This window comes from Podarcis liolepis (assembly GCF_965112155.1).
Source record: "Podarcis liolepis genome assembly, chromosome: 7".
Lineage (NCBI taxonomy): Eukaryota > Metazoa > Chordata > Lepidosauria > Squamata > Lacertidae > Podarcis > Podarcis liolepis.
Genome location: NC_139561.1, coordinates 81,720,019 through 81,739,685, shown reverse-complemented (window position 1 = coordinate 81,739,685; position 19,667 = coordinate 81,720,019). Strand labels below are relative to the sequence as shown.

The 19,667-nt window shown below is 44.5% G+C and overlaps 1 protein-coding gene and 1 long non-coding RNA gene across 4 annotated transcripts in view; one reads left to right on the top strand and one right to left on the bottom strand.

Annotated features, from left to right (window-relative positions):
- Positions 1-19,667, top strand: part of LOC310712557 — a 96,012-nt gene that overhangs the window by 46,393 nt on the left and 29,952 nt on the right. Inside the window, exon 3 of one of the 2 annotated variants that reach the window (XR_014528938.1) lies at positions 18,382-18,519. The exons of the other annotated variant lie outside the window; for it this stretch is intronic. This is a non-coding gene — a long non-coding RNA (uncharacterized lncRNA). Of the gene's footprint in view, positions 1-18,381; positions 18,520-19,667 lie in introns of those variants that run through there. 2 annotated transcript variants of the gene reach the window in all.
- Positions 4,983-18,503, bottom strand: LOC310712512 (phospholipase A2 inhibitor NAI-like). Of its 2 annotated transcripts, XM_083515654.1 has the most exons (5): positions 18,325-18,503; positions 16,856-16,978; positions 13,239-13,391; positions 6,657-6,803; positions 4,983-5,360 (listed from the first exon to the last, which is right to left on the bottom strand). In XM_083515654.1, the coding sequence occupies exons 1-5, from the start codon at positions 18,374-18,376 to the stop codon at positions 5,203-5,205; spliced, it is 633 nt and encodes a 210-aa protein (XP_083371780.1). In that variant the 5' UTR covers positions 18,377-18,503; the 3' UTR covers positions 4,983-5,202. The 2 variants fall into 2 exon arrangements, with proteins under 2 accessions (XP_083371780.1, XP_083371781.1); XM_083515655.1 differs by lacking the exons at positions 16,856-16,978; positions 18,325-18,503 and adding an exon at positions 14,383-14,457.

The following is a 19,667-nucleotide window of genomic DNA, read 5'->3' as shown; positions in this document are numbered from 1 at the left end:
TTCCGAGCGCAGCGGGAACACTGACCACTCTTGCTCTCCAGGCTTCAGCGAAAGCCTGCATTCGCTCCATAGGACGCGCACACATTTCCCCTTCATTTTTGGAGGGGAAAAAGTGTGTCCTATAGAGCGAAAAATACGGTAACTTTGGTTGTGTTAAATATGTATTCTGTAGTTGACCTTCTTTGCAATGTTTTATTTTGAAATCTTTAAGATAATATTTTAGTTTTCTGTTAATTATATTGCTTTGACTGTAAACGCTATATTTGACTTTCTACAGTTTTTTATTTTTTTTTGGATGTTTTAATATTCTGTAAACCGCTTTGAGATTTTTCTTTAAAATATAAAGCTGTATAGAAATGAAATAAATAAATAATCTGGTTGGCCATTGTGACAACAGGGTTCTGGAACAACAGGCCTGGTTTTTCTATTTATTTAATCATTTTTTCAATACAAATAGCAACCATAAAAAACACATACAACAAAAACCACAATAACACTAATAACACAATTTAACAATTCAGATTTGAGTACTGATATACCTATAACTACACCTTTTTAACAATATTTCCCCACCTCTCCTCCCCTACTTCCCACCACTTTCTGCCTTATCACTTAAGTATTCCTTCCAGATTTCTTCATATTTATCCATTATTAATTTCTGTCAATGTGCAATTCGTTTGTATGTAACTAGTCTGTCCATATTGTCAATCCATGTGCTCAATGGGATCTTTTTGTGGCTCTTCCCATTCATCAAAACAAGTTTTTTTTGCTTCTAATATGCATTGTAATCTCCTTGTAATCTCCCACGTTTCCGGTATATAATTTAGAATTAAATTCAAATCCCCTAAATAACAATTTCTTTTTATTACTCTTGCTATATATATCCTCACCTCACACCAAAATAATCTTATCATCAGGCAGTTAATCATCATATGTACTAAGTTTGCATTTTTACTTCCACAGCTCCAGCAGTTGTCTGCATTTGTTATTTTCTTCTCATAAAGTTTTGCTGGAGTCCAATGGACTCTGAATATTATTTTCTGCTGAATAAGTCTTAGTCTTAGATCCATAGAAGCTATTTCTGTTGATTTTATACTTGACTCCCATATATCATTTGTTATCTGTACCCTTAACTCTTCACTCCATTTTTGTCTATCATATTCTCAATCATACTTCTTTCTGTTGAGTAGGGTTTTATATAGTGCAAGTGTGTAGAGTTCTTTGTTTTCGTTGCAGAAATTAAATATTGTAGCAGCATGGGTGTTTCCGATGCTGCTATAGCGTCAGGGCCAAACTGCCTTTCCAGCATATGTATCAATTGGATGTATTGCCATTGTGTTTCACTGCAAAGTCTTATGTTCCACAAATTTGTCAATTAATTGATTCAATGTCAAAATGCCTTTTTTCATCCAATTTTGCCAAATTATTACTTGATTTCCATTTTTTAATTTTGGGTTGGCCCATATTGTTAATTTCTCATGCTGATAGGGGTTGTCCTTATTATTTTTATTTATATTCATCCAAATTTTTATAGGTGCTTTAATAGTCTCCAGGATAATAGGATGTTTCATAAAATTGGAGCTGAGTTTAGTCTACCCTACAAGAGGTTCAAAGAAACTATATTCAAGAGTAACCCAATTGGGATTCCTGCTAGCTCTCCAATCGTTAGTCTTACTCAGCAGGTAGGCCTGGTGATATAGTTCCAGATTTGGGAGACCAAAGCCACCTTCCTTGGTTGGAAGTTGCATTTTATGTAGTGATATTTTTGGTGGCTTTGTACCCCATAGGCACGATCTAAATAGTTGATTTATTTTTTGGAAGTAAAATTTGGGACTATGTATTGGTAATCCTCTAAGAATGTATAAAAACTTTGGAACAACATTCATTTTGAGTTCCCCACCTTTCAATATCAAAAGAAATCTCATTTATAATTTGATTCAAATTTAATTTTACAATTTGATCTATATCCGATTAAATCATTATACCCAAGAATTTAATAAAGTCTTTGCACGTCCAAAATTGATGGTAACAGGCCTGGTTCAGCAGGCTGATGTAAGTTCTGGCCAGTTGAAGCTTGTGGGAAATCTAACATTTGCCCAAATCTTGATTGCCTCAAAGTGGTGCTCACCCAGTGTACCTGCTGTGGATGAGTGGATTCACAATGTACCGTATTTTTCGCCCTATAAGACGCAATTTTCCCCCTCCAAAAATGAAGGGGAAATGTGTGTGCGTCTTATGGGGCGAATGCAGGCTTTCGCTGAAGCCTGGAGAGCGAGAGGGGTCGGTACGCACCGACCCCTCTCGCTCTCCAGGCTTCAGGAAGCTATCCGCTAGCTGTGGGAGACCCAGCTCTCTCAGGGCTAGCGGAGAGCTTGCCTGCACCCAGAAGCTTGGGGCGCGCTGAGCTCCGCACGCCCCAAGCTTCAGGATTAGCACAGCTGTCCGCTAGCCCTGGGAGAGGCGCCCGGCTCTCCCACGGCTAGCGGAGACCTTGCCGGCACCCAGAAGCTTGAGCTCCGCACGCCCCAAGCTTCGGGATTAGCGCAGCGCACCTGGGGGAAAAATAATTTCCCCCCCTTTATTTCCCCCCCAAAAAACTAGGTGCGTCTTATGGGCCGGTGCGTCTTATGGGGCGAAAAATACGGTACTTGCTGAAGAAGCATGGTTTCACAATTTCTTTCTAAAATCACAAAGCTGCTCATTTGGCTGAGTAAGGGAAGCCAAAGGAGAGAAAAAAATGGGAAACTATGGAGCCCTTTAGTAATCGCTACCAGGGGTGGGGAACCTCTGGCCTGGGGGCCAAATGCAGCCACTGCATGCTTCTCCACAGGACCCAGGAGATGGGGATGTAGGTGGTACATCGTTCCTCTGCTTGGGGTCACAAGGGGGACCTCCAAAAATGTTTGCATATATTGTGTGTAGACAAGCGTTTCCATTTTGTGTAAGACTACATAAAACGCTACGACGCCTCTTCCTCCATCGGCTTGCTCTTCTGCTAACATTCCCCTGCCTACTTGTCCCAATGGATCCAGAGAGGTTCTGTGCCCGTTCTAAATGTTTATTCTCTTTATTTTTTGAAGGTTGTGTACACAGTCCAGTTTATGTCTTTCTCACAATAAGTGGGTGTCCCACCTGCCCCATAGGCAGCAGAGAAATGGCACTGGCATCAGCACCGTTTTCCAGCAAGCTCTTGCCAAAATCTCATAAGATCTAGCCAGATCCTGCTGCTGCTATGCCACTTTGTGCTGTTGCCACACAACCTAGGGAAGGGATGCTTTGGTGGGGGTTACGTAGCATGGCTGCTGTGGTGAAACGGGATGCACTACCCCTGACAACAAGGTAAAGGGAAGTCTTCTTTCTGCACATAACTGTTAGTCTCTTTCTGCACAAAACTGCTCCATTTTGGGGAAGCCTTGTTCCTCCTTTCTCTTGCTTTCTGAGAAGTTTTGCTTGTAGGCTTTTCCCTGCTTTTGCACACACTGTACGAACCTGCTCTTCATGCCTAGCTGATCACATCTACAGAACTTGATTGTTACATTGTCTCATGCTATGATCAATCATTAGTAACAGACATCCCAAGCTCATGGAAAACAAACTGTACCTGCTCTCCATGCCTAGCTGACCACATCTACAGAACTTGATTGTTATATTGTTTGTGCCATATTAATCTCTAGTTACAATTCAATTAGGAGGCTTCATGCCTGTCTAGTTCTAGCTCCGATTCCCAGCCTTTACTCCATCAATGATAAATGATCACATGTAATCCCCACCTCTCACATGTAATTCCCACCTTATGCTTATGTATCAACCAATCAGCGACAAGCACACCTGTGGCAATGCTTGTAATATTCAATAAAAGAGGCTCTCAGGGGTCCGCCCAGACAGACGCCTCATGTTACACCTGCCTCTCGTCTCCTGTGATTTTTCATTCCTACATCTGGTGACCCCGACGTGCCAGATCCCTTGCGCAGCCGAGCAGCCAGCCAGCCTCATACTTCACTCGACTGGAGAAGTCTTAGCCGGCTACACCGTGAGTATGGGGGGGGGGGAGCTTACAAAGTCCCAGAAAGTGCATGCTACTGAACTGCTTCATTTAATCAGACAGAGAGGTGCAGGTGCTCATGTTTCTTTAAAGGAAATTGAACATTTGCTATGTGAGATTGCATTTCAATGTCCCTGGTACCCTGAGGCGGGCTCCTTGGGGGTAGAGGCTTGGCAAAAGATTGGAAAAACACTTTTTGCAGAACCCAGGGCCCCTATTCACTGTCTGCTTACTTGGCAGAAATGTGCAGATGCCGTGGCAAACTTAGGGCCCCTGGCCTCTCAGGCGTCTCCCACGGCTCCTGCACTTCTAACTATTGCAGACAATCCCCCTCCTTACCCCAAGCTTTTGCCTCCTGCACAATCCTGCCAATCCCTCCCTCCTTTGCCTGCTTCCACCCAATCCACCCCCTTCCCCCCCTCCTGCATCTGCTCATACAGGAGCTATGCCTCAGCCCACACCCATTCCCCCTTCCCCCCCTCCTGCATCTGCTCATACAGGAGCTATGCCTCAGCCCACACCCATTCCCCCTTCCCCCCCTCCTGCATCTGCTCATACAGGAGCTATGCCTCAGCCCACCCCCATCCCCCCTTCCCAGCCTTTACTCCATCAATGATAAATGATCACATGTAATCCCCACCTCTCACATGTAATTCCCACCTTATGCTTATGTATCAACCAATCAGCGACAAGCACACCTGTGGCAATGCTTGTAATATTCAATGAAAGAGGCTCTCAGGGGTCCGCCCAGACAGACGCCTCATGTTACACCTGCCTCTCGTCTCCTGTGATTTTTCATTCCTACAACAAGGGAGCCCAAAGTGGACACAATAAAATTTGACATGGAAGTTTGGCCAGGGATTTCAAACCTGAAATCTATCTCCCATCCCCAAGCACTATTATTTCCCCCAACAAATGTTGCATTTGGATAAATGATACAACACACATTATTTGCCATATATATTTATTTTAGACATGATTCAATGACTTCATTTGCACATGAAAGTCAAATGCAGCCTGTCTTTGAGGAGGAGCTTCTAGACTTCTGGAAAGAAAGCCTGGGAGTCCTCAGGCTGAGACCACCTCTGCTTCAACCATTAGGCCATCAATTTTCATAAATGGTGAGTTCTTCTGGGCAGTGGAGGTTTGCCTTCCCTCAGCTACAGCTCATTGGAATCCTCGTCCATTGCGTCAGTACACTCTAATTGAGTGATCTCATATCCCAATGATTTAAGATAAGTCATCAGCATCTCATGACCGTAGTCACACATACTAGCTGTTGCACAGCCTCGGACAGCACCAATCAGGCTGCTTCCCCCTGTTGGAAAAAAAAGCACACACACATTTTTGAAATCCAAAACCCTCCTCCTCAAACAGAACGGTGGGCAACTTTTTTCAGACCAAGAGCTGTTTTCCAGTCTGGGTGACCTTCTGGGAGGTCCACTGGCCAATGGAAACATATGTAAAATTCACCTTTACATGGCAGGCTATTTTATACATACAGTGGTGCCCCGCAAGACGAATGCCTCGCAAGACGGAAAACCTGCTAGACAAAAGGGTTTTCCGTTTTGGAGGTGCTTCGCAAAATGAATTTCCTATGGGCTTGCTTCGCAAGACGAAAATGTCTTGCGAGTTCCTGCGGGGTTTCCCCCCCTTTTTCCCAAGCCGCTAAGCCGCTTATCAGCTGATCCGCTAAGCCGCTTAACAGCTGATCCGCTAAGCTGCTTATCAGCTGATCTGCTAAGCGGCTAAATTGCTTATCAGCTGATCCGCTAAGCCCGCTAAGCCGCTAATAGCGCTAATCCGCTAAGCCGCTAATGGGCTTGCTTCGCAAGACGAAAAACCGCAAGACGAAGAGACTCGCAGAACGGATTCTTTTCGTCTTCCGAGGCACCACTGTACATTCAACCCCCCCCTCTGTCCTCCATCCAGGTAACCAAGAGTTCAGGGGCAACAATCCAGCCAGGCCAAAGCATACAGGTAGGGTATGAAGTGGGGCTTGTGAGGGGTGTGGCCTAGGGTGAGGAGGTGTGGATAAGGAGGATCCAAAGGGCCAGAGAGAGTCCTAGAGGAATGCCTTTGGCTCCTGGGCCTGTGGGTCTCCATCCTGCCCCCTCCAATTTAAAGTGCAAATTTTAAGATGTATTTTTATTTAACAAAAACTATATACCGCTTGATTGCTGTAAAAACTGCTAGGGGTTTACAAGAAATATTTACATTAGCAATAAAAGCAGTTAAAATCATTAAAACATTTAAAACTCAATCGAATGAACAGCAAAAGGGAATAGAACATGTCCCCATATGAATAGGCTTTTAAGGTGTTGCTGGGGGAAAAATGGAATAAACTGGTGCAGGGTTCTAGGCAAGAACTGCAGAAATCACTAGCCCTTCCCTGTATTCTCCTCCTCCCACCTCCCTGCGCACATATCCCTCCTCCTTGGGCTCCTGCCCATCCCCTTACTCTGTGAAGGCAACGTGGGTCTCCTAATAACTTTCAGCACCCTTAATAAACAAAGTATCCTAGCGTCTTTTAGCAGAAGCCATGACTGCTCAAAGTAGCATGATACTTCCTTAAAGATGGGGCCCTAGCTACACTCCATTATATTAGACTCACCAAACTTCATGCGACCCCCAGCGTAGAAGCATTGATCCTCCGCATTTCTGCAGCTGACGGTCTTATTGCCCTCACACTCGTCTGAAGAGATGGAGAAGCAACTCGGGCACTTTAGCCCATTGAGCTCCCTCGTCTCACTCTCAGGCACTGGAAAACAATCACACACCACACCAACATTGCAATTAGTCAATGTATTTCTTTTGCAGATGCAAACCACAACTTGCTGTATGTGAGGGGTGGGAATTGTACTCCTCCTTCAAAGAGTGATGCCAGCACCTTCCAGCACTTCTCCAAGTGGAGTGCTTCAGCTATGCTCCATTCATCCAGGGCTACATCAAGGCATGGTGCAAGAGATTTCTGACTGGGGCCACATTCACAGCATACATTTCAAGCAAAGGGATACCACTTGTTGTTCAAGTAATCTTGTTATTGATACATGGTTTTTGGTTTTGTTCTATGCACAGTTTTTCTTTTACTATGCTATGTTATTAAATAATGCAGATATCCTCTTAGAAACCACTGTTCTGTTGGTGAAGGCAGAAGCCCACGTTGCAGATGTTGCCTTCTTACTTGCTGGATCATCACCTTCTTGTGGTCAGTGGGCTTCCACATTCCTATGACCTGTGTGAGCGAAGCCATCAGGAATCCTGTACTCCTAACAGGGTCACCCAAGGCGGTAAGGTCAAAGGGAAGGAGCTAGACAAAGAATGATCCAAAAAGTCCTCAACGGCAGAACAGGTGGATGATAACAAGCAGTATGTTACAACGGCTGTGAAGGCAGATAAGGGCTGCAGCAGATAGGAATCTACCAGTTCATTGTGACTACTCATGCCATCGGAACAGAGCCCTACTGTGAGTAATAATAATAATAATAATAATAATAATAATAATAATAATAATTTATTTGTACCCCGCCCATCTGGCTGGGTTTCCCCAGCCACCCTGGGCGGCTTCCACAGAGACCAAAAATACACTAAAATGTCACACATTAAAAACCTCCCTGAACAGGGCTGCCTTAAGATGTCTTCTGAATGTCAGGTAGTTGTTTATCCCTTTGACATCTGATGGGAGGGCGTTCCACAGGGCGGGCACCACTACAGAGAAGGCCCTCTGCCTGGTTCCCTGTAGCTTTGCTTCTCACAATGAGGGAACCACCAGAAGGCCCTTGGCGCTGGACCTCAGCGTCCGGGCAGAACGATTGGGGTGGAGACACTTCTTCAGGTATACTGGGCCGAGGACGTTTAGGGCTTTAAAGGTCAACACCAACACTTTGAATTGTGCTCGGAAACATACTGGGAACCAATGTAGGTCTTTCAAGACTGGTGTTATGTAGTCTCGGCGGCCACTCCCAGTCACCAGTCTAGCTGCCACATTCTGGATTAATTGCAGTTTCCGGATCAAGTTCAAAGATAGCCGCACATAGAGCACATTGCAGTAGTCCAATGCTGTAGTCCAAGCGGGAGATAACTAGAGCATGCTCCACTCTGGCAAGACAGTCCGCGGGCAGGTAGGGTCTCAGCCTGCGTACCAGGTGGAGTTGGTAGACAGCTGCCCTGGATACAGAATTGACCTGCACATCCATGGACAGCTGTGAGTCCAAAAAGACTCCCAGGCTGCATACCTGGTCTTTCAGGGGCACAGTTACTCCATTCAGGACCAGGGAGTCCTCCATACTTGCCCGCCCCCTGTCCCCAAGAACAGTACTTCTGTCTTGTCAGGATTCAACCTCGATTCATTAGCCGCCATCCATTCTCCAACCACGTCCAGGCACTCACACAAGACCTTCACCGCCTTCACTGGTTCTGATTTGAAAGAGAGGTAGAGCTGGGTATCATCTGCATATTGATGCAGATGCGAAGATTGTGCCTTGGTCAGCATGCACTGATCTACACACATAAAACAAATTCACGTACTGGTGTCTTCCAAAAACCCATCCCAAACCCAAACCCCAAAAGTCCCCTGGCAATCGGGAAATGGTAATGGGGGCAGGATCATGAAATCTGGAAGCCCCTAGTCATGAACCAGCACATGGGCGGTAGATACATATTCAGTCACTCTGATCCAAGGAATGAGGCAGTTGAGCAGCTCGGAAGCTGTATCCATGACTGAGCAGCCCTTTTTAGGATCCACTCTGCTCACCCTGGAAAGGGGGAGGGGCTAGAAAAGGTGTCCTAAACATAGTCTGCCTCCCTTTCCCCCTGACTGGACGACCACACCCAGTGGGGTCACCACCTAGCGGTTGTAAAACACAATTGAATTTTGGAACATGGAATATACAGACTTTGTCAGATAACACAGATAGCACGCGTTCTGAATGCAGAACTGCCATCATTGCAAGAGAGCTGCAATGTTTTAACATTACTATTGCAGTGCTTCAAGAGACTCAAAGAGCAGGCGAGGGACAACTGAAGGAAGAAAAAGGAGACTACACTTTCTTCTGGAAAGGTCTATCTGAGCAAGAACTTCAGATACATGGAGTAGGCTTCGCTATCAAAAATGATCTTGTGAAGCTCCTGTCAGAAGTCCCTACCGGCATTAATGAGTGACCCTTCGAATAAAGCACACCAAAAACCAACAGGCTACTCTTATAAGTGCTTATGCACCAACACTGGATGCCGATGAAGACATTAAAGAAAATTTTTACTCTCAGCTGGATACCGTTCTATCAGAGATGCCTAAGGAAGATAAACTCATCCTCCTGGGTGATTTTAATGCAAGAGTTGGGCGATGGTCCACCATCCCTCAGACCATTTGGTGGGCCAGACTATATTTTGAAAAAAAAATATGACCGAATTCCTATGCCCCACAAATAACCCAGAGATGCATTTTAAATAAAGGCATACATTCTGCTCATGTCAAAACACCAGGCAGGCCCCACAAATAACCCAGAGATGCATTTTAAATAAAAGGACAGGTTCTACTCATGTAAAAACACGCTGATTCCTGGACCGTCCACGGGCCAGATTGAGAAGGTGATTGGGCCACATCCGGCCCATGTTCCTTAGGTCAGTGTTTCCCAACCACTGTTCCGTGGCACACTAGTGTGCCGCGAGATGTTGCCTGGTGTGCCGCGAGATGTTGCCTGGAGGGAGGCGGGCGAGTCGGGCGGCGAGAGGCGGGGCGGCGGCGGCGAGGAGAGGCCGCCCAGCGCGGGGCTCTCACCGTCTGCCTGCCTGGCTGCCTGCGAGCTCGGCGGGCAGCGCCTCCGTCCGCAGCGCCCGCCTCGCGGCTCTCATTCCCTGCCCCTGCCAAAGTTCACCCAGCCAAGCCGCGCTCTCCTTCCTGCCTTGCTTTGCTGCCTCCTCCCCCCCCCACCCCCAAAGCTTGGAGGTTCCCCGGCAAGGGGGAGGGAAAAAATTGAAACTTACACTTTCGTGCGTCCCTCCCGGCGTGACGCTGCGCGCTGACGTCACGGGGCTGTAATGGTGGTGTGCCTCGAGATTTTTTTCATCAAACAAGTCTGCCTTTGCCCAAAAAAAGGTTGGGAAACACTGCCTTAGGTTGCCTGCCGCTGTCTTAGACTATGTTATTGTCTGTGCTAAAGATCACTGTGATTTGCTCCTTACCAGAGCTATGACGAGTGCCAACGACTGCAGGACAGATCACTGACTAATACGCTCCACAATGGTTATCAATATTATACCTTAACATAGGCTTTAAGGAAGGAAAACAAGGCGCAAAATGAACACCCAAGGCCTTCAAGATCCCGTTAAGTGGGATTGCTTCCAAATGACTCTTAAGGGCCATCTGCTTTCAGAATTCCCTCAAAACATCGAGGAACACTGGACCAAGCTAAAAACATCCATTTTTGCAGCCTGTGAACAAAGTCACAAAGACCATCTATGGGCGAATAAATCATGGCATATTCCCCCTACGCTCAGCAGACGGTATCACACTTCTAAAAGATAAAGAAGCTATTAAACCGCTTTAAAGAACATTACCGACATCTCCTTAACTGCAACTCCCCCGTAGCTGCTGAGGTCCTCTCACAAATTCTGCAAAAACAAGTTAGAGATGAGCTTGCAGTATCTCCAAATCTGGGAGAGTTGTGTACAGCTATTAACCATATGAAAAACAAAAAAACCAGCAGACCTGAGGGGATACCTGCCAAAGTTTTCAAAGTGGGTGAAATTGAACTTACACAACAACTTCACAAGCTCATCAAAAAAAATCTGGGAGAGAGAAGAGATCCCAGCAGACTTTAGGGATGCCAAAATTATCTTTTTTTTAAAAAAAGGTGACAGAACTGATTGCGGAAAATATCGAGGCATCTCTCTATTAGCTGCAGGTGGTAAAATTCTTGCAAGGATCTTAGCAAACCATCTCTTAACAATATCCGGGGTGACCGTTCCTGAATCCCAAAATGGTTTTCAGCCTTCTAGGGGGACAGTGGACATGATTTTCACCGCTCAACAGCTTCAAGAAAAATGCAGAGATCAAAACCAACCCCTGTATGTGACCTAAGGCTTTCGACATTGTAAATCATAATGCCCTGTGGACTGTCCTTCTGAGAATTGGCTGCTCAAATAAATTTGTAAACATCATCCGACTCCTCCATGATAAGATGACAGTAACAATCCCAGATAACAATGGGTCTCAAAGTGAACCATTCACAGTGGGATCAGGTGTTAAACAGGGTTGTGTTATTGCCCCAACTCTATTCATTGTTTTCATTGCCATGATCCTACAAATTATTTGACAATTATCATTGTCAAAGGGAAACTCCCCACCGGAGTAGAAATCATATATTTAACAGATGGAAAGTTCTTCAATCTGAGCAGGCTGAAAGCAAAGAGTAAGGTTACAGTAACTTCCATCATAGAGCTTCAGTATGCTAATGACAACGTAGTGTGCGCACGCTCACAGGATGACCTCCAAAGCATCCTAAATACCTTCCCAGAAGCTTACGAAAAGTTTGGCCTGTCGCTCAACATCCAAAAAAAAAAAAAAAAAAAAAGTACTGCACCAACAAGTACAAAATACTCCCTCTGCAGCTCCACAAATCCAACTCAATGGTGTAATGTTGGAAAATGTCAATCACTTCTCCTACCTAGACAGTTATCTTTCCATAAGGGCTAACACTTATGTCAAAATCCAGCATACCTGAGCTCTGCGAGTGCAGCTTTCTGTTGATTGAAGTGCAGAGTGTTTAAGGACCGGGACATTCACAGGGAAACCAACATGCTTTTTTACAAAGCTATTGTACTACCAACCTTACTGTATGCTTGTGAAACATGCACCACTTATAAACACCATCTCCAACTCCTCGAAAGATTTCATCAACGGTGTCTCTGAAAATTTTTCCACATCACTTGGGAAGACAGGCGAACTAATATAAGTGTACTGGAAGAAGCAAATAACACCAGTATTGAAGCAATGATTCTTCAACATCATCTTCGTTGGACTGGTCATGTTGTGCAGATGCCTGATGATCGTCATCCAAAGTAACTACTCTATTCTGAACTTAAAAATGGAAAGTGTAATGCTGGTGGTCAACAAAAGAGGTTTAAAGACTTTCTGAAGGCAAATCTTTCAAAATGAAGTATAAACACCGATAACTGGGAAACACTGGCCTGCGAGTGCTTCAGTTGGAGAACAGCCTTTACCAAAGGTGTCATGGGCTTTGAAGATACTCGAACTCAGGATGTAAGGGAGAAATGTGCTAAGAGGAAGGCATGCTTGGATATCCACACCGTGATCAACTCCAGGCCAGAAACCAATGTCCCCACTGTGGAAGGACGTGTGGTTCCAGAATTGGCCTCCACAGTCACTTACAGACTCATTGTTAAAACCGTGTTTATGAAAGACAATCTTACTTGGCTACAAGTGATCGCCAAAGAAGAAGAAGAATCATACTGCCTTACCAGTCTGTCCCACTAAAAATATCTCTACAAATGCAAATGCATCAAAGAAAATGGGTCACTCTAGGTTTGGGGGCTAGAACTCTGGGAAACCAATGAGCCAGTGATGTGAAGTGGTTAGAGAGTTGGACTAGAATCTAGGAGACCAGGGTTCAAATTCCACTGTAGCCATGACACTTGCTGAGTGGCTTGGGACCAGGAACCATCTCTCAGACTAACCTATTTCACAGGATGTTTTGAGGCTAAAATGGTGAGCGGGAGCTCAAGCTTTTTGGAGGAAAGCATAGGATGTAAATACCAGAAGCTGCTGCAGGAGAAGAACTGTGAGTAGCATTATGGGAGGGGTGTTTCTAGCACTAAGGTAAAACTGTGACGCTCCCTTGTAATTTTTGCTAATAGATGCTGCATGTTGTTCAGGTAATCTTCTTATTGGGATTTTGGGTTTTGTTCTATTAGTTCCCGCCACCCCCATACTATGGCTCCAATGCTTCCCTGCTCGTTCCCTCTGTCAGTGGCTCCTCCCTGTCCCACCAGTCTGAATCAGGTTTGAAATCTTTCCTAGTGTCACCCTCAGGCACCTCCTGGAGCGACTGGCTGCCACCACTCCTCCTTGTCTAGCCAGTCCCTGACATCAGGATACTGCCAAAAACTTGTTTGTCTTTCTTTGACCTCTCTCATATTTGAGTTTTGTGAGACCAGCTTTCCTGATGATGATACTTACTTTCAGGAGGTCCGCTGTTGCACATATCTGTCTTGCAGCAGGAGGCCTTGCTCTGGATGTACAGTGATGAGGTGATGGAGGCACTGCCATAGCCTATATCACACAACTCTGTATCGATGCAGGACTTGAGAACCATTGTTGACCCCAAAAGTACTATAAAAGAATTGGAAAAGGAAATAACTAGACCTGGAGATAAGGCTGGCCCACCTAAGAGGAAAGGGTTGATGATCACCTTATGTTTGCTGATCCACAGGGGCAGGAGATTTGACCACCAAGAAAAGCATCGCCTGATGCTGCTGCCTTTGAAGCTGTGGTGTGATCCTTGGAGGCAAGATCTGCCACCTCCTCGTCAGTTCCTCTCCCCCATTTGAGCCACCCCATGTCCCTGTTTTTCGTGGCAGGAACCTTGGAGCTCCTTCCTTTTTCTTTTTAATATAATGTTTATTAAAATTTCTTTTTTCCTTTATAACAACCAAATAAAATTTCTTCATCACGTATATATTTGCTCAAATTGAGCTCTGACTTCCTCCTGTCCCCCTCCCTGACTTCCATATGCAATCACTTTTATTTTGCATTTCTAAATCACCCTATTTACTTTATCTCCATACTTAAAAGACTTACTTCTAATATTTATAAACAGGTATCAAATCATAACCTGTCCTTTTCAAACAGTTCGTTGCACTGGTTTTGGATTCCCCCCCGTCAGTCTCGCCAGCTCAGCGTATTCAATCATCTTTGTCTGGCATTCTTCCAACGTTGGAAGTTCCTACTGCTTCCATTTCTGGGCTAAACGTATCCTTTCTGCCATGGTAGCATACATAAATATATATATGTCTTTTGGGGGGGAATTTCTTCACCTATGATCGGTAATAAAAAAGCCTCTGGTTTTTTTACTAAAAGTATTTTATATAACATATCCCAGTAGACTTTAATCTTAGGACACATCCACCACATTTGAAAGAAATTCCCTTCCTTCTCCTTACAGTTCCAAAATACCTTATCTTAAGTTCTATACATTTTATCAAATACCACCTCGGAGCTCCTTTCTGAGGCTCCCTCTGCCTCACTGATGCCCATGTAGGCACACTGCCTCTTTCCTTGTGGGGTGGTCATTCACAAAGCGCAGGCTGCAAAGCCACCCTACCTATCCGTTGCCGGGCTGCCTGCACTGCCTGGCTGCCTTTGACTGGCAGAGTGGGCTCCATTTTTCCTCCTGTGCTGAAAAAGGCAAGCCAAGGTTGTCTCCGCCCAGAGCCTGCACTCCATTGTTGATTCACACAAGGAGGGGGCTCCTTCAAACTTCTCCATTGAGAGGTGGGCAGCCGTGCCCCCTCAACAGGAAAGGGTGACATGGCTCGCAGTTCCCCTGCTTAGCAGCTGAGATACCGCTCCTACTTATGTGCAAGCAGGAGTGGGGCTGGGGTTCTTGCTGCTGGGGAGGGGGAGCACTTTAACTGAGTCCCCGCCCCACGACTTGCTCATGTGAGTCAGTGGCAGGTTGGGGTTTCCGCAGAACTGCTTGGCTGAGGCGAGGGCAGCGGTGAGCTCTTAACCCAAGCAGTTTAAGGAGAGAGGGCGGGAGGGAGGAACAAGATGTATAAGCCTTGTCCATGCAGCTTTTTTCTCCCAGTGCAAGTATATGGGACAGACCATGATTTCACATCATTAATGAAACTGCCACCCCTCCTGAGTCCCTCTGCCTCCAGCTCCAGGCTGCAGCTTGTTTTGTTTTTCCTCAGTGTGCTGGGTGCTGGAGGCAGAGGGACTAAGGATAGGCAGGGTTTTCCCCACCGATTTACTACTGAGTGAAGCTGTCATCACGGTCTGCCCCTCATACCGGTCCTGGGGTGATATATCAATAAATTGCCCAGGCCGAATCTTCAGTCACCCTTTCTTCCTGGTCTGCGGGGTGGGGAACATTTCATGGTTTGACTCAGGTATCCAATTGTCTTGAGCTGGCCCTGCTTGGAGCAGAAAGAGATTTCTCCAGTTTTATCTATTTGTTGAATGTGAGTCAGGAATGGAGAACCTTTGGCTGTCCAGAGGTTTCTACCACCCTTTTCCTTATTGAGTGGGATCAGTTCAGGAGGCTTCATGGGAAGCAATTAATGAATGAAACAAGTTTTGTGGCTGACAGAGTGGATAAAAATCAATTTAAAAAAATCAAAATAATCAGATTTGTAAATTTAAATTAGATTTTTTTAAATTTAAATCAGATTTTAAAAAAAAATTAAATTGTGTTTTTTAAAAAAATGATTTTGGAGGACCCCCCCCCCCCCAAGATAGTTTTCTATTTAAGTTATATTATGGTCCAACGACTATCCTCATCAGGAAATAAGGATTTGTTTTAAGCTTTTCATGTGTGCTATAACTCCCTCAAAGGTTTTTCTAAAAAAAAGTTTAATCACATCAGTTAACAAACATTGATACATATGCTATAATGTTATTGTTTTAGTTAAACAAATTATTTAAATTATTATTAATGAAATGATTATTTTTTCTCCTTCCAATAATATACAGCAGAAAAGAAGTCCAAATATAAACAGTTAATTTATTAAACCTCACAAAAATTTCATAATTATTTGTCAATGTTTTTCTAATAGTATAACCAAATCAGTAATTTTTGATATAACTTTAAAAACTACTCTGAAAATTTATTATTCCAAAAACAAAACCTTCATCTAGTTGTAAATATTAAGATTACACCAGCAAGAATGAGTCTTTATGTAAAAAAGTGTTTTAAATCACGTTTTACTGACTAGTGATTTAAATTGTGATTTAAATCAAATCCACCCTGTAACTGGACCAATGAGAGTCAATGGTGGAGCTCATAAAGGGAGCATGTACCCCAGGCAAATAGGAAGGGGCAATATGTCAGTATCAGTTTCTCTTGGTTTCTTATTTGAAGTTCATTTCTCCACATTTTCATATCAGTTTCCAACTCCCCCCCACCCCCCACCAACATTTAGTGTGAATGTTATTTTCACTCTTAGGCCCTATCTGCAGGGTCATACTGATTTAAGCAGTCATGGTTTCCCCCATGGGGGTGGGGGGATGTTTGTTGACCATATTGGCTGTGAATCCTGGCGGAGTAGCTCTCTGCCTTGCAGGTCATTTTTCACTTGGCCTGGGAGATAGGAACCACACAGACTGACTCCAACTACAAAAGCTGAGGCTACTGAACCGACACTTGGGTTGGGGTATTGTTTGGCTTGTTTTGTTGCTGTTACTGATATTCATCTTTTCTATCTTTATTTTTAGCTCTTCTTATGAATTAGGTGACTGTCGCTTCATTTTGTTGTAGGTTCTTATATGCACACTTTACCCTAGTATGTGCATTTGTATATTGATTACATGGCTGGACAACTGAATTGCAAAAATCGGAGAAGGGCAGATTCTCAAGGATGGCTTTGTTTTGCTCTGCCAGTTGAGTAAACGCACCTGTAAATATGAACTGACTTGAATTTCTTCCTTGCTCCTACAGGCAATGCAGAGGCTAGAATACTACTTTATGAAAAGTCATGTTCCGTGGCCTGTGGCTAAGATATGGCCTTAGAAAGTGAGTCTGGGGATTTACGTTTTGGTGATCAAAGAGGTTGAAAGTTCTTCTCACTTACACAGTTTGCCAACTCCAAGGCCAGACATGCAGGACTGGTCCCTGGAATCGTCACACTCCTCAGTGGTGGCATTTCTGCAATCTTTTCCTTCATTGAAACAAGACTCACATGTCAGAGATGCCACTGCAGACAGGGGGAAAATGGGTTTAGAAAACTTTAGTAACTGTGTAGGAAGAATAGGTCTGCGTCAAGGTACACAAACACAACACTTTCTGCTACAAACTCCATCTTACAAGAGGTAGCAAAGGCCACCAAATTTGATAGCTTCAAAAGCAGACTGGATAGATTCATGTTTACCATTCACAATTGATATATTTTTCTGCAACATTGGAGGCACTATTTCACTACTAGTTTCTGCAAACTAGTATATATTCCTTCTGTAGTTCTTAAACTCTGTGAATGGGGGTGAGCCTTGCATAGACCAGAGAATGATTGTCCAAGATGACTCCTGCATTCTGAGAGACAGGACTAGTAGAGAAAGTGTGGGGAAACCTTTAACCCTTCCGAAGTTGTTGCACTACAACTCCCATCAGCACCAGCAAACATGACAGACTCTGGTAAGCACATGTGGTACCCCTGGAACCTGACTCCACTGAGAGATTGGGGGTGTGTGTAACACCAGCAAACTAAAAGATTTAATTGGGGGGGGGGGCAGGATAATTCTGCTCCGAAATATGAGAAGAATTGTGCCTATACATTGTCTCCTATCCTATCATAAGTTTCTACAAATGTAAGCAACTTACCCTTTGCTTTAAATCAGGCATGGCCAAAGTCCATTTCAGGGGCCCACTGGTTGGTTTAATCGGGCCCCTGTGGCAGTTTATTTTCCTGGGGTAAAATCCTGAAAAAACCTCAACAACTTCAGTCCTAAAAAATGCTCAGCAACTTTGGTTGGCCCTTTGGTCGGCCCCACAGCTTTTCTCTTCATCAAATCTGGCCCTCTTTGAAAAAAGTTTGGACATCACTGCTTTAAATTTAAGCTAGGATTCTGGTTTATTGAAGAGTGAACTACTGCCTCTTTTGCTCCCCCAATGTACTTGGAGATGCCACACCTCTGTATGCATTTGGTAAAGATTTAATATTGAGAACAAAGTTTCAGGAAGAAGGGGCAGAATTTGAGTGGACGATGAGGGAAGCAGACAGGAAAAAACTTCAAGAAACATACTCTTTGTTGTAGATGAAACCTAGGATTCTGGTTTACCCAAGAGTGGGCAACTGCCCCCATTGCTCCCCCAATGGACTTGGGGATACTGCACCTCTCAGTATGTATTTGGTTAAATAAAAACAAATATAAACATTGGGAAGAAACTATCTATGATTGAGGATCCCTTGTAGCTTGACCATATGCTTTATTCCTCTCCCTTTCAAAGGAACCTTGTTCTTTTCTTCTCCTGCTTTAATGGCTGACCCCCCACTTAGTTCCTTCCTGGAATCAGGATGATCAGCACAGCAGTTGTGGTTCTGCTCACCTGGATTCAGAAGGGTCAAGAGGAGGCAGGAGATCAGGAGTGTCTTCATCATTCTAGAGAGCTGAAGAGCCAGGAAGGCGTTTGAGAGCAGCACTGGGCTGAGTAAGGAACTGATGCATGAAGAGGCTTAGTTGGAGGAATTTATAGGAGATTACAAGAAGCACTTTGGCAGTACCCAGGAACAATGGGTTCAGGACAGTGTCCCAAATTTTTAGAAGTCTTATCATGCTACACTATTATTTAAAGCACAGTGTTGAAAACCAATTAAATCTCTTCCCCCTTCCAATAACTCCAAGGACACGTCCCTCCTAATCTGTGCCAGCGTCAATTTCACCATCATGGATGTGGGGAAACGAGTCCCATCAGGTTACAGCACTGCAATTGGATTAGGTTTCTGGAAGCCCTGACAGCATGAACTTTTTTGAAAGGGGGACAAATGTCTGTCCACAGTTTCCCTTGTGGTACAGTAATAAAATGCACAGTGACCCGGATCCCCTCACTCCCATTAAATTCAGTTGCATTTGGGGTAAATCAATCTCTCCCCCCTTCCCAGAACTCCAAGGACATGTCCCTCCTTTAACCTGTGGCACCCTCAATTTCACCACCCAGGAAGTGAAGCCCCATCAGGTGACACCAGAATTCAATGCTCAGCAGTGAAATTGGATTAGATTTCCAGAAGTCCAGGCAATTTTGCCAGATTTCTCTGATAGTCAGAATCACAAACTTATTTATTTTTGGTAAGGGGAGACAAGTGTCTGTCCAGTTTCCTTTGTTGTACAGTAATACAGTGATTTATGATCTAGATTTCCTCTGTCCCATTAAATGCACTTGTTTGGGGTACAGAATTGGTCCACTTGCTCTTTATAAATAAGTTGGTTAGAGTTAAGAGAGTCCCATGGACTGCAAAAAGATCAAACCTATCCATTCTGAAGAAATCAGCCCTGAGTGCTCACTGGAAGAACAGATCATGAAGCTGAGGCTCCAATACTTTGGCCACCTCATGAGAAGAGAAAGCTCCCTGGAAAAGACTCTGATGCTGGGAAAGATTGAAGGCACAAGGAGAAGGGTATGACAGAAGACGAGATTGTTGGACAGTGTTCTCGAAGCTACCAGCATGAGTTTGACCAAACTGTTGGAGGCAGTGGATGAGAGGAGTGCCTGGGGTGCTCTGGTCCAGGGCGTCACAAAGAGTCAGACACGACTAAACAACAACAGAGTTAAGAGCTGGGGGGGGGGGATTGCAGCTCTGTATCCAGAGGAGCTTGCAGATTTTAGGGACTATCTTTTACTGGGACTGGATATACATAAGCACAGCTCCACGTTCTTTGCTTTTGTTTCACTTG

Excerpts from the sequence above, each read along its gene's own strand:
- LOC310712512 (XM_083515654.1), bottom strand. The coding sequence starts at position 18,376 with ATGATGAAGACACTCCTGATCTCCTGCCTCCTCTTGACCCTTCTGAAT. Across the intron at positions 13,392-16,855 it reads CCTTGGAGTTGGCAAACTGT|TACTTTTGGGGTCAACAATG; the intron begins GTAAGTGAGAAG and ends ATTCTTTTATAG. Across the intron at positions 5,361-6,656 it reads TGGGGGTCGCATGAAGTTTG|GGGGAAGCAGCCTGATTGGT; the intron begins GTGAGTCTAATA and ends TTTTTCCAACAG.